This window comes from Dasypus novemcinctus, chromosome 23 (genome assembly GCF_030445035.2).
Source record: "Dasypus novemcinctus isolate mDasNov1 chromosome 23, mDasNov1.1.hap2, whole genome shotgun sequence".
NCBI lineage: Eukaryota > Metazoa > Chordata > Mammalia > Cingulata > Dasypodidae > Dasypus > Dasypus novemcinctus.
In genome coordinates this window covers 15,828,267-15,842,116 of record NC_080695.1, presented here as the reverse complement: position 1 = coordinate 15,842,116, position 13,850 = coordinate 15,828,267, and the positions used below count along the sequence as shown (strand labels likewise).

Here is a 13,850-nt window from a genome sequence, read left to right as displayed (position 1 = left end):
ATGATCAGGGAGGTGCATACGACACAGTCAGGAGTCACTGGAGAAGTGCTTTTATTGGCAGTAGGGCTGAACGTACAAAAATTCTCAGAGCTCAATGGGACAAGGCAGTCACAAGTATAGATACCGTACGTGAGGAAAAGTGGACGGCTCAAAAGAAATCAACATCATCTGGGGCATCTAGGTCACGATATTCCACAATGGCCCTTGGGTCTCCACGAACCATCCTGTGAGACAGATGAGGTGAGTAGAGAATCCCTTTGAAGAGGGCAAGACAAGTCAGAAAACGTGGACCTCTTAGCTCTTTGTTACCTGTTGCGGGGTTTCCCAGGATAACCACCCTGGCCTCGAAAGGCATCGTAGTTCCCTCGGCCGGCACCATACGGAGCATGGGGGTATGGAGGTCCTCCTGTGGGGACTGCAGGACGGACAGCACCTGCTGCGGAAAAGGTCAATGCGAGGCTGAACCCACCTCAACTTCGTCCTACCTAATTAGTTTTCTTTTTCCCACATAACCAAGCCCTTTCCTCCCTCCTATACTTACCTCCATAGCCCAAGATGGGGGGCCGGGGCTGACCATAGGGCATCAGGCCCTGGGGTGTCTGGTGTGGGTAGGGGAGTCCTGGGGTTAAACCTGGGGGGAGTACAATACGAACAAGGGACATGAATTACTGCGGGAGGGGGTGGGGAGGCAGACAAACACAAACGGCACTTAGAAATACGGCCTGAGGGTGGGGTAGAAATTTCTTAGGGAATGACAGATTACTGAGCAACAGGAGTTCCTGGATATTGTCAAGGTAGAGGGAATGTGACAGACCCTCATGGATCGTATCTTACTCTGGGCAGGGCCAGGTGGCTGAGCTGGCTTGATCTCAGGCAGAGCCGGGCGCTTTGCATCAGTGAGAAAATTGTTAAAAAATGCCACTTCCTTCTTCACTTCCTCAATTTTCTCTGCATGCTTGTTGAAGATGTGTTTGCGCACAAATTCGGGGCCCTGGGTGAAGAATGGAGTGGTCAGGACAGAGCAAGGAATGTGGCTTCCCTCTCCTCACACCCAATCAGGAGTAATCAACCTCCCCTCCTACCAGTCTCCAGGGAGCCCTACTTGCTACCCAAGCCTTTAGGAGGCTTCCTGGTCCAACCCCCTCCTCCAGCCACTCTAACAAACCAACTCTAACATCGCAGACCTTGAATTTCTTGCCACTGAGAGGGCACAACCACTTATCCTTGCCCAGTTCTTGGGTGTTGGAGGTGACAAATTTTTCCACTTCCTGCTCAGGGTCTTTACGACCCATCTTCTGGGCCTCTTCCTCCGAGAGAGACTCCCGCACACTCAGCAATGGAGTCAGCTTCTCCTCAAACGTTTTCTGCCACTCCAGCACTGTGGTTAGCCGAGAGAGATGAAAAGCAGGTTGGAGAAGACAGCGAGAAGCAAGGGGTGGGAAGGGCAATCAAAACGGGGACCCTGAACGCTCACCTTCTCCATGACTGATACGGTTGGGTGGCATGGGCCCCCGAACATGGATGATGCCACAGCGATTGGGCATTTCATCCTCATTGGGGTACTCGCACGTGTTATAATAATCCAAGGAATGCACAATGCGCAAATAGAGCAGGAGTTTGTCCAAAACCTAAAAGGAAACGGCAAGGCACATCAGGACCTGTCGGTTCTACTGCCCCTTTGCTGCCCTGAGACCCACTCTCCACCACCCACGTGCTGCCGTAGCTGGCACCTTGATCAGCTTCTCATCCCGCTCCACGTTGATTTCAGCTGGGTTCCCTTCCTTAGGAGGCTCCTCAGGGGGGGCCCCCCCACTGCTCCCCAGCAGTTCCTCCTCCTCAGCACTCACTTCCTCGATCAGGTAGTCAGTGATGTTCTTCAAAATTGGGTTTTGAGAGGGCAGGCTCTGGTGGGGAGGGGAGAAGGTGGGGCTGATGAGCAGGGACAAGTGAGGAAGAAAAGCCCTTCAGGTAGATAGCCCAGGAACCTCCTGGCATAGAAGGTACCGTGAGGGTCACTATAACCACTGTTACCTCTGCCTCCTCACTACTTGTCCTCATTTTTATATTTGTTCTACCCTAACCCACAAATAATTGCTAATGTCAATGTTGGAGGTGGAGGAGGTACCCCTCACCCCAGGCGGAAGGGAGGGGAGTGCACAGGCACAGGAGTCAATGCTTTAGATCAAATGAGGTCAGAAAGGCCCACAGCAGATGAGATGGGTGGGCTGATTTGGAAAAAGTCCCCTGGGGAGTCACTGACTGTGGGCAGAGGCGGTGTTCCAGGCTCAGAGGCCCACAGCTGGGTCCGATCGTCCAGCGTGTGGATCAGCTTGGCTGCCAGCTTAATGTCGTTGCGCACTATCTGTTTGTGCTGAGTAATGCCATTGATGTTGCGGACACGCCGGGTCAGGTCCCTGTTCACGCCGGGACTCAGCTCACACTCCCGGAGCTGTAAGGAACAGGTACTCAGAAGGCTTGCCCCACCACCACTACCCAAGCAGCAGCAGCTCAAAGACTGGCCCTGGTGATAGAGCTCCAGGGCCTAGACTTTGAGATCCCTGAAGAAAGGGACCAAATGGATCTTGCTCACAGTAACTGCCCCAGAGCCTAACCCAGAGACAAGAGTTAACAGTCCCTGTGAGCAAACTGAATGGATGGGCCAGGGGCAGCGTGACCAAATCAATGCATAAACATCAGAGATCATATGGGACAGGCAGAGCCAAACTCTCTTCCTCAAAAGAGCCTCACTCCTAATACTCACTCGGATATTCTGCAGGTTCCAACAGATCTCTTTGATGTTGACACTACGATCAAAAGTCACCCAACCACGACGGAAAAATCTAAATGAGAGAAACACAAGAAAACCTCGATGTCACCTTGGGGTAGGGGTAAGGGTAAGGATAGCATTGGCCTGACCTTTTCTGCCAGGTATGCAGGGTCCCACTGTTCTCAATTCCTCACCTCCTCTCTGGCTGAGGCTCTGAGAGTGCCACACGCATAAAGCCTGGATATCTTTTACAAAGCTGAAAGAGCGCAAGAGAAATTGCATTTAGTGATTCAAGGATAGACGTCTTTCTCCAAACACCAAGTCCTCAGAACCCTGGGGAATTGCCTTTTAATGGGCCGGGAAAACCCAATATAGGGCTTAAGAATGCCAGCACTTAAAAGCAAATGGTGCAATCCTGGGCCGGCAGTATAAGGGTAAGAACACAAGGGAAGGGGGCCTTCCCTATTAGAGAAATGAGGGGTAGGGAGACATGTCGAAAGGTGCCATCTCTGGCTCCCAAGGAGAGCCTGCAGTAAGAACCTAGGTGGCATCCCTGCTCCCCATACAGTATTCTCCACTCACAGAAATGATCTCAGCCCGGGAGATATTGGGTGCGATATTACGCATGAAGAGAGAACACGTCTTATGCAGCGGCCGGGGTTTACATTCCAGCCCTGGAGGCTCCTTAGGTTTCTCCCTTTCTTCTTCCTTGGTCTTCTCCTTTTCCTTGAGTGTTTCTTCTGTGAAGAAAGTGGTGGAATTGGTGAATCTTATTTGAGGGGAGAGTGGAGAAGTATAAGTGGTTACTGCCCTCCCAGATAAGTCTCCTGGTACAAGCCACCCCAGCCTCAACTTCACCAACCTCTCATGCCTCCACACTGTGTTCCATCGGAAGAGAATAGCCTGCAAGCAGAAAATAAAGCCTACCCGTCTCCTCCTTTTCCTCCTCAGCATGGCCACTCTCAGACTCCGACTCCGACTCTGACACGCTGCCTTCATCAAAGCTGTCATCACCACTGTGCTTCCTGTTCCGCTTCTTGCTGCTCTGTGGGAGCCACAGCAGGAGGGATGAGTCAGCCAGCCAGGCCCCCAGCCCTGACATCCTCACCCCACCTAGAGACAGCCTACCTTCTTGGCTTCCTTCTCAGAGTCTTCTTTCTTCTCTTCCTTGTCCCCATCACCCTCAGATTTCTTTGTTTTGTCATCATTAGAACTGTCATTCTCAGCCTTCAGAAAGGGACAATCATAGGGATGTCAAATCTCCCCTTCAACTTTTCTCAGAAGGCCCCCTCCCACCTGTCACAGCTGAGTCCAGAAGTTGTCCTCTTTCCCCTCCTACCCTATACACAGCCGCCCTAGGTTCCAGCTCCTTTGGATCCCAACCACCTCCAGAAAAGCTCCAATGCTGCCCTTCTCCCCAGGCCCCAGAGGCCCCATCACACAGACCTGTTTGCTGTCTTCCTTCTTGTCGTCCTTATCACTGGCCTTGCGCTCTCCATCCCCAAGCCCTGGTCCAGCCCGGCCTTCCTCTTTCTTGCTGGGATCCCCAGGCTTTCCTGCCTGTTCCTCCTCTTCCTCCTGCTCCAGGATGCGTAGGTCATTCTCTGTGCCTCCTTCCATCTTAATCACAGCTACCAACAAAGGAAGCAGATGTCACAATTCAAGAGCCCCGGCTTAGGGCTCTGGCTTTCTGTCAACTTGCTCCTGATTCCCAGCGAAGACCCTGGTCACCAGACACTCCCCACCCCCATGGGGCTCAGATGTCTACACCCCTGCCCCCACTCCAAATCTACACACCTGCATCCAGCATCTTGACAATGGCATCAGCTTTGTCTATGTCCAGGAGGAGATTATCAAACCAGCCACTCTCCATGAGGGACAAAAAGACCCTCAGTCGGTTTTGCAGGCCCCCCCGGGCCTCCTGCCGACGCTTCCCTACCTCATCTGGGTGGTACTTTGACCGAAACCTGGGAAGGGAGGGAGGTAGGGAAGACAAAATAGTCACTGGAGGCCAGGGCCAGGATGAGGGGAGGGGCCCAGGAAAGTCAGGGCATAGCCCCCATCTCTCACACCCACAAAAGGCCATGAAAGCAGAGATTAGGGGAGGGGGGCCCTAGGACCACCCATTCACCCCAAAGGGAACTAGAGGTGGTGCTCTGAAAGGATCTGGGGGAGAACCAAGAGCTCTGGACTTGGGAAGAGCAATGGCTATAGGGGGAGGCTAGGGTTGGAGGCAGATTAATTGTCCCAAGTCTCAGGAAAACACTTAATGGGTATAATTTCCCAAAGCTTCAGAGAGGAAGGCTAAGGAAATATTAGGACCCAAAGAACCTCCCTCTCCTTGCCAATCCCGAACTACAGTCATTAAAAGGACTGTTCCCACCAACTCCCTCCATCCCTAGGGGCAAGACAGAGGGCAACCTGAAATGCACCAGGTAGGAGAAGCCAAAGAGGCAGGATACCTTTCTCCCCCCTTGGGAAGGGAAGACAGGCAAGATGGTGAAAGGACAGGGAAGACCAAAGGGAGAATTTGAAGTGCCCCTATAGCCTCAAGTATCGCCCACGGACAGAGAAAGGTGAGGGGGGAGGATGAGGGTGGGGCAGGAAAAAAGCAAACATTTAAAATAGGACCTTGAGGGAAAGACAGGAAAAGTTAGAGGAGTATGAGGGAAAAAAGGAGAAAGAAGAGATAAAGTCCCAGAAATCAAGAACAAAGGGGAAAACTGAAGACCAGACAGAGAACAACTGAAAAACAGGAAAGCATTAGGCAAGAGAGGAGGAGGAACAGGGACAGATAAAGAACAAAAGGTATGTAAGAGATTGAGACAAGGACGTACAGAGGAGGAAAGAAGGGGACAGAGAAAAGCAGAACAGAACCACAGTTCAGCGGGAGAGAAAAGGAAAAGCCGTAGGCATCACCTCCAGGATCTTTACCTTGGCTGCTTGGTCAAACAGAGCTCAAGATTTAACTAGCCGCGCCCAGGGCCCATGCTGGCTGGTGGGCCACCGGCTGGCTCCTGGCTGGGCGTCCCGGCCCGGATGCCCCACCCCCGCGGGACTCCGCGGTGGGGGCCCTGACTGACTAACTGCCTGAGCAATCACATTCAGCTAAACCGCTGCATTGTGCACAGCAGTGCCCTGCCTGTCTGCCTGGCCGGGGCAGCGCGGCTCAGCCCAGGGGGCTCATGTATGGGCTGGGTATGGTGGGGGTGGAGGTGGGTTTGCTCCGAGCTCCGTCGATGAGCGGGTGTAGTTCCCAGTTCTGGCTCTTTTCAAGGAGGAGGAGCAGAAAGAGGATGAGGAGGAGGAGCAGGAAGGGGGGAAAAGATGGTTGATTAAAATTAAAACATCCACAAAAGGAAAAAAAATTAAAATTCTTTTTCTGTCAAATGACCCTGAGAAGCTTTGCTTTTCTTGTCTGGATTTACTCGCCGCTTTTGGGAGGATGCCACAGCCACACAGGGTCCTGGCGATCAGGGATGACAACGACCCAATGCCAGCAAGTGGGAAGCAGGTCTGTCTGCTGTCCCAAGGGGCCAGATGGCTGCAGTCAGCTGCCCGGAGGTGTCCCACTCACTGAGGACAGTGGGGAAGGGAGCTGGAGTGGGGGGCCATGGCAGTCACTGAACTGAGGAGACCCCATCAGCCAATGCTGTTATACTTCCCATCCCCCACCCCCAGGAAATTCTGGATTGGGGAAATGGGAAGAGGACAGGGCTGCAGGCTCCACTGGCTGGGCCAGGGGACACATGCCAGGGAAGAAGTAGCAGGGAAATAGGGGCACTCACCACTCCTCATCTTTATGAGCCAGGAAGAAATCCTGCATCTGCTGCCTTCGAAAGTCCAGCTTGTAGTCATTGTAGCGTTTCACTGCCTCTGTCTCATCCACAGAGTCATCCAGTGACAGGAGAAACTCCTTGAAGGTCTTCATCACAGGTGGTGGTACACCCAAGTCGATCTCTGCGATGCTGCCCAGCCTGGGGGGGGCCCGGTCAGGAGGTCTTGGTTGTGGGGGAAGAGGGTGGGGGGATGGGGGGGCCGAGGTAGCCAGCTGCCCCCTTCCTGGCCCACCATGGACAAATGCCAGGCACCAACTGCTTCCACCCACTGCAGGCATGTCTCTGCATGCCTGACCTGCTACCTGGCTCCAGCCGTGGTCGTCAGTAACCCCCATCCAACCCCCAAGCCTACCAACTCCCTTCTCCCAAGAACCCCAGGTCTTTACCTGGCCTGGATAGGCAGTACATGATGCTGCATGATGTGGACATCTGGGTGGCCCCAGGGCTGAGGGGGGCCATAAGTTGGGCCCCCACCTCCCCCAGCATAAGGCATCTCATAGCCACTGTGGTATGGGTCAGAGCTGTGTTCATCCCTGAGGCAGGGGACACGAAAGTCAGACAGAGAAGGGAACCGTCTCTCCAGAGCCCGAAGGAGGAAGGGACGCAGGGAGGGGCATCTAGGGAATGTGGTCTCTCACCCAAGGGTTTACAAAGGACAAAGAAAACAATGGGTTTATGGGAAATTAGAAAAAGAAAATGACAAAAAAAAAAGTTTTCAGCAGAAGTGAGGGAAGAAAGCCGAGAGGCCCGAATGGAAATGAACTAAGGAGGGGATACGGTTCAACACGAGCCATCTCACCAGTCTCGCCTCATGCGCTTCTGCGGGGGGCTGAGCTCGTGGCGCGGGGGAGAGAAGCGCTCTCGCCGATTGCGGTCATAGTCCCGGTATTCACCCCGACTGCGACGCTCCCGGCCACGGTCCCACTCTCTGGAGTAAGGACAAGTAACAGTGATTCAAGAGACAGCTGGACACCCCAAGACCACCCTCCTGGACAGGTTTTTCCTGACATATTTGACTAAAAGCCTTAAATTACAAAGCTACACTGTAAACAGAAAAAGACTCTTACCTTTAACACTTAGCTTCTACCATTTCAACCATTACCCACAAACTGACGGCTCGTCAGCTCCATCCACCTCCAGCCTGGTCTTCTCCCTGAGCTCCAGACCCACATTAATAACCCTCCACATGGCATTCACTGTCACCTCACATTCTACATGTCAGGACTGAGCCTGAGTCCTGTCACTAGACACCCACACTTGCTTCCCTCCTGTTCCCTGTGTGTTCTAGCAACATAGCCTCATCTCTCCAGCTCTCAGCACCACCCTCACCGCCCTCACGGCTGACTTGATATTCTCTTGATAATCCCCTGCTAAAAAGCCTCTCAGAGCTGTCCTCTGTTGTGCCATCCTCACAAACACTTATTGCTTCTCCAGGAACAGCAGCAATGGCTTTACCTGCCTCTCATCTCTCCCCCTCTCTGTTCTGCTGTCAAGCATCTCTCTCAAAACAAAAATCTCATCATGCCGTGTCCTTGCTTAAATGCCAGTCAACAACACTGTTCAAAACTTTGGTTCCTAGCTGTCATTCCAGTCTCTCCTCAGTCACCATCATCACACACACACCCCACCATTCCCAAAAAAAGGAAAATCTTTGCACTAACCCAGATGTTTTAGCTGCTTGCAAACTTTTTGGCCTTGAGACCTCCTTACACTCTTATAATTAAGGACATCAAGGTTTTATTTACGTGGGTTTTTCTATCAATATTTGCCATACTCAAAACAAAAGTTTCAATATCTTCCTTTGGTTTTTTGAAAACTGAATAATGTGGAAAAGATTTTATTCCTATGGACAAGTCAGTGTTGATAAACTACTGGCTACTTCATTACAATAAATTATCAAGATTTTCATTACAACAGTACCACACATATCACCCTGTAGAAGCAACAAGCCTTTCTCAAGTTGTCATTTAGTATTTTCTTTCTCTTACCCCTCAAAACACAGAAATAAGTTTCTGAATGTCAACTAGTCATTAACAGAAGTCTAAAACACAAATCATCATAAACATTAAACAAGCTACAATTAAGGTACACAGACAAACACTACCAACATTTATGAAAAAAAGTATCACATCTGAAAATTGTTAAGTACTGTATGAATTACTGTAAACACTGCTAATGTACTTCTGAAACAAAGATGGAAAAACCTTACTGCACTGTTTCCAATTCAGTTAACCAATTATCCAGTTTAACAAAGATGTCTGTTCCTGTAACATAAACTAACATAACACACCCTGTGCACCTCTATAATGGCTGGGAGTTAACGTCCTTAACTTCACTTGACCAGCAGTATCTCATATTGCTAGTTTAGCCTTATTTCCATGCACTAAAATCTTCACCTTAAAGTCAACATCTATTATAGCTGCAAGTTCTGAAACAAAAGTATCTGGGGAAGCGGATGTGGCTCAAGCGAGTGGGTTCCAGCCTACACATGAGAGGTCCCAGGTTCAGTTCCCACGGCCTCCTGGATAAGGTGAGCTAGTGCTCAACAAAATGATGCAACAAAGAGACATGAAAATGAAAGACAATGGGAGACACAACAAACCAGGGAGCTGAGGTGGCTCAAGTGATTGAGGGCCTCTCTCCCACATGGAAAGTCCCAGGTTTGGTTCCCCAGTGCCCCCTAAAGAGAGGATGAGCAGACAGTGGGTGCACACGGTGGGGGGATGAGGACAGGGCAGAATAAGTAAAATAAATCTTTAAAAAAATAAGACAGCAGGGAGGCACAGCAAGCTGACACAACAAGATGATGCAACAAGAGACAAAAGAAAACATGAGAGACACAACGAAGCTGGGAGCAGAGGTTCCCAGTGCCTCCTAAAGAGGACGAGCAGGATGGCAAGCTGGCACGACGGGCAGGCACGGCGAACTGACGTAACAAGATGACACAACAAGAGACACAACAAGGCAGGGAATGGGAATGAAGGTGGCTTAAGTGATTAGGTGCCTCCCTCCTACACCAAAGGTTCCACGTTCGGTTCCCCGTGCCTCCTAAAGAAAAAAGATGACAGACATATCAAGTGCAAACAACAAGGGGATAGGGAGAACTAAATAAAATAAATCTTTAAAAAACAGAAACAAAAAACAAAACAAACGTATCATCTGTGAACCTCCAGAGCAGGCTGGACTTGCCCACCCCACTCTCACCAACAATGAGGACCTTAAAGGTGTCAGCACATCCTTGTCCATCCTGATCCTTTCCCTCTCTGCTCCAGGCCCAGCTGGTCACTGCAGAGTCCAGCTGGCCACCCTTCCCCCAGGACATCTGCTGTGCAGCTGTGCAAGCACAGTGCTCTGTGCTGCCTCCTCTTATACCCACCGCTGACATTGCCAAAACAGTATCTATTAATTTTTAAGTTATTAACAAAAGTTTTGTTTTTGAGAAAAAATAACTATTTTTCAAAAAATTAGTAAGGAAAGTGTCAGTTTTACATTTTTGTAAATCTATTTAAGGTCTGGCTAATGAAAGACTGCTGGATTCTCACATTTGTTGCTACATTCAAACTGCTTAAAAAAAAAAAAAACTCTGGGGAGCCACTGTGGCTCAGTGGTTGAGAGCCAGCTTCCCATATACAAGGTCCCAGGGGGTTCAATCCCTGACTCTGCTACCTAAAAAAAGAAAGAAAGAAAAAAACAGATGATCAATCTGTTGTGACATGTTGTTTTAGTTGAAGTACATTTAAGAAAATCCAAGCTCTTGCCACAGTTGGAAAAGGAAGTAGCTTAATTTAAAAGCCTTGGCCCAGTGGTTAGGGCGTCTGCCTACCACATGGGAGGTCTGCAGTTCAAACCCCAGGCCTCCTTGAGCCGTGTGGAGCTGGCCCTTGCACAGTGCTGATAACGCGCAGGGAGTGCCCTGCCATGCAGGGGTGTCCCCCGCATAGGGGAGTCCCACGCACAAGGAGTGCGCCCAGTAAGGAGAGCCACCCAGCGGGAAAGAAAGTGCAGCCTGCCTAAGAATGGCGCTGCCCACACAGAGAGCTGACACAACAAGATGATGCAACAAAAAGAAACACAGATTCCCAGTGCCGCTGATAAGGACAGAAGTGGTCACAGAGGAACACACAGCGAATGGACACAGAGAGCAGACAACTGGGGGCGGGGAGGGGAGAAATAAATAAAAAATAAATCATTGCATAAATATATAAATAAATGAATGAATGAATGAATGAATGAATGAATGAATGAATGCCTTTTCAGAAAATTGGGGATAGTCTTCTTTGATCCAAACTCGATTAAGTGGTAGTCTCCTAAAGTTTAGTTACAATATGGAATCTGAAACCTCTCAATGACCATTTCATACAGTGCTACATTAAAACCCACTGTTATATCTTGCTCCTTGAATGGATCTTGACACATTCATTATATAACATTAAAATATCCATATTCATGGGAAGCGAATGTGGTTCAACTGAAAAGAGTGTCTGCCTACCATATAGGAGGTCCAGGGTTCAGTACCCAGAGCTTCCTGGCCCATGTGATAAGCTGACCCAAGTGCAGTGCTGCCACGCACAAGGAGTGCCGTGCCACACAGGGGTGCCCCCCACATAGGGGTGCACCATGCACAAGGAGTGCACCCCACAAGGAGAGCCACCCTGAGCAAAAAAAAAACGCAGCCTGCCCAGGAATGGCGCCACACACATGGAGAACTGATGCAGCAAAGTGATGCAACAAAAAGAGACACAGATTCCCAGTGCTGCCTGATAAGAATGCAAGCAGACACAGAAGAACACACAGAGAATGGACACAGAGAGCAGACAACGGGGGTCGATAAATTTTGTTTTTAATTAAAAAAATATATATCATACTCATTAAAATTACCACCAATCTTATCATTTAAATCTAAGTATTGGAAAGCTTTCACAATGGTAAATACAAGTTTTCCACAATTTTAATTTTCACTTGAAAGTTCTACTTCATCATTAGCAACAAATTGTTTTCCTTGAACAGGTTCTTTTAGTTCATTTTCAAGAAAATATCTACCAAATTTGACATTTGTTCAATTAAAAGTGGCATCCCATGGGAAAAAAAGCAGTCAGTTTCAACTCAACTGAATAATAACAAGTGTTCTTCCTCAAGATACCACTACTATGCTTTCTGCATCTTCCCATTTCATTGCAGGTATTAAAAGTCTAACTTCATTAACAACTTTTACTGTTTCATCAAGGACACTCAAAAGTGAAACTAGTGCCACTGCCTTGATTTGTGCTAAGGTACCAAAAGCTTTACCCCCACCAGTGCTGTAGCACCATCAGTGCAAATGTCAGCATGGTGAATATAGCAATAATATCTTAATATTACTATAAAAACAGCTTTTACTTCACTGACCCACACAAAGGGTCTCAGAGACCAACAGGGGTCTGTGGACCACATTTGAGTATGGCTACTCTAAACAAACTAGAATGAGATGCCTCCTTCACACAATGTACACCCGCAACTCCAAGCTGTTCACTCCACCTGTGTCTGGGGAAATCCCATTCATCCTTCCAAGTCTAGTTTAGTGTCACTTTCCTGTAGCTCTTCCTGACACACCACCTTCACCACTCCTTCCCCCGCCCCCAGAAAAACTGTTCCTCCAGGCTTGCCGTCTTTATGATTCTCTCTATACACTCCGTGAGCAGCATACATTCAAGCCCACTTTGCCCCCCACTCCAAGCCCGAGAGTGTAAGCTCCTTAAGGGAAATGACCACATTTTTTCCACCTTCAGAACTCAAAATACCCTTTTCTTCCGACATTCTTAAAAAATACCAAGGAAAATAGGGTGGCCACGGTCTCCACAAGATGCAATGACAGACTGAATGGTTTAACAAACTCATTTCCCAATTGATTTTAGACAAATAAATGCTATTACAATAAGACACCTCAAACACTTTATAGCAATCTATTTCCAAATTAAGCCACAATTACAAATGTTTGTGGAGCCCCTCAGACAAAAAGCTTTCCACATTTCCTCTGCACTAATTCACTATCTGAAACCCTTTAAGAACCTTCCTAAGGGTAACACCTTAACCACTCAAGAGCACTCCAGAAAACTAACCACTCGCTGAGTCAAAGCTAATCAATTAACTCAACTAGCACTGCCCAAAGAATTCATTTGGAGATTTTTGGCAAAACAATTACAAAAATTTTAAACATATCCTGCCAAGGAACTGGTCATTCAAACTCTCCAGTAAGGTCAGTTCTACAACATTACTTTTCTGAACCAACCTTTCAGAGATGTAATCTACAACATATAACATACATTTTAGCTACAATGTATAAATGTTGCCTTTTCACACTCAACCTCTTCTAGTTATACTGAATTGATCTTCAGAACCTTCCGACTGTCAAGCTGTACATAACCAATACTTTGATCAACAGCAAATAGGTTGCACCATATGAAATTGCGGCTTCTGTACATCAGAACGGCCCAATGTTGGCGATTTCATAAGGTTCACCCCAACAAAATTATAGGAGAAAAGTAAAGAGAGTGGAATGAAACAAAATGAGTCAGAAGGCCAAGGGAAAGGAAAGCGTCTCACCGATCGTTCCAATCGTCCCCTCGACGTCTTTCATCTCTTTCCCGGGAACGGTCATAGTCGCTGCGCTCTCTTCTAAACTTGTCCCTGCGCCTGCGATCATACTCGTCATCACTGTCACCCATATCTCAAAGGGCCTGGGGAGGGGTGGCCAGGGCAGTGATGAACAATGACATGAAGATGAAAGGATCGCCCCTCAAGAGCAGCACGACCGCCCCATTCCCGCCGTCCCAGCCATCCTAACTCCTCTTCCCCGGCAGGTGGACGGCCACCACACTTCCACTGCCCCCCAAGGGTCTCCCCGCCCCAGCGCCGTCGGCCCCGACCCGACAGCCCCCTCCAGGGAGCTCCCCACCGGCCCTCGGCTCCAGCTCCCCGGCCCCTCCCCCACCTGGAAGCGGTCGCAGCCGTTGGCCTCACGCTCGGGCGGGCCTGTTCTCCCGGTGACTCGGGCCCGAAGCTTGCCACCGGCAGACAATAACAAAAGGGGCCGATGAGGCGGGAGGGGCGTGGGCCTGCAGGCGAGGGGCGGTTGGCGTTCGCCGCTAGCACTGCCCCTGCGCCAGGAGCCCGGACACTGGGAGCGCTCCCAGCGCGCGCCGAACTGGAACTTAACGGGGGAGACCTGAAGGATGATGGGAAGGGGTGGGGACCAGGAGGTCCCGCGA

General features: G+C 49.6%; 1 protein-coding gene across 7 annotated transcripts; it reads right to left on the bottom strand.

Moving 5' to 3' along the window:
- Positions 1-34: 34 nt before the first annotated feature.
- Positions 35-13,843, bottom strand: SRRT (serrate, RNA effector molecule). 7 transcript variants are annotated; one of them, XM_004481822.5, is made up of 20 exons: positions 13,574-13,843; positions 13,186-13,319; positions 7,406-7,534; positions 6,993-7,139; positions 6,556-6,768; positions 4,565-4,734; positions 4,214-4,398; positions 3,896-3,994; positions 3,695-3,812; positions 3,350-3,507; positions 2,962-3,023; positions 2,762-2,840; positions 2,261-2,449; positions 1,731-1,904; positions 1,475-1,628; positions 1,185-1,378; positions 835-991; positions 542-643; positions 310-436; positions 35-224 (listed from the first exon to the last, which is right to left on the bottom strand). In XM_004481822.5, exons 2-20 carry the CDS (start codon positions 13,305-13,307, stop codon positions 149-151), a joined length of 2,655 nt encoding a protein of 884 aa, XP_004481879.1. In that variant the 5' UTR covers positions 13,308-13,319; positions 13,574-13,843; the 3' UTR covers positions 35-148. The 7 variants fall into 7 exon arrangements, with proteins under 7 accessions (XP_004481879.1, XP_004481880.1, XP_004481881.1 ...); XM_004481823.5 differs by having other exon boundaries at positions 310-433; XM_004481824.5 differs by having other exon boundaries at positions 542-631.
- Between the last annotated feature and the right edge of the window lie 7 nt (positions 13,844-13,850).

Excerpts from the sequence above, each read along its gene's own strand:
- SRRT (XM_004481822.5), bottom strand. The coding sequence starts at position 13,307 with ATGGGTGACAGTGATGACGAGTATGATCGCAGGCGCAGGGACAAGTTT. Across the intron at positions 4,399-4,564 it reads TGTCAAGATGCTGGATGCAG|CTGTGATTAAGATGGAAGGA; the intron begins GTGTGTAGATTT and ends CTTTGTTGGTAG. Across the intron at positions 437-541 it reads CCCCATCTTGGGCTATGGAG|CAGGTGCTGTCCGTCCTGCA; the intron begins GTAAGTATAGGA and ends CCTTTTCCGCAG.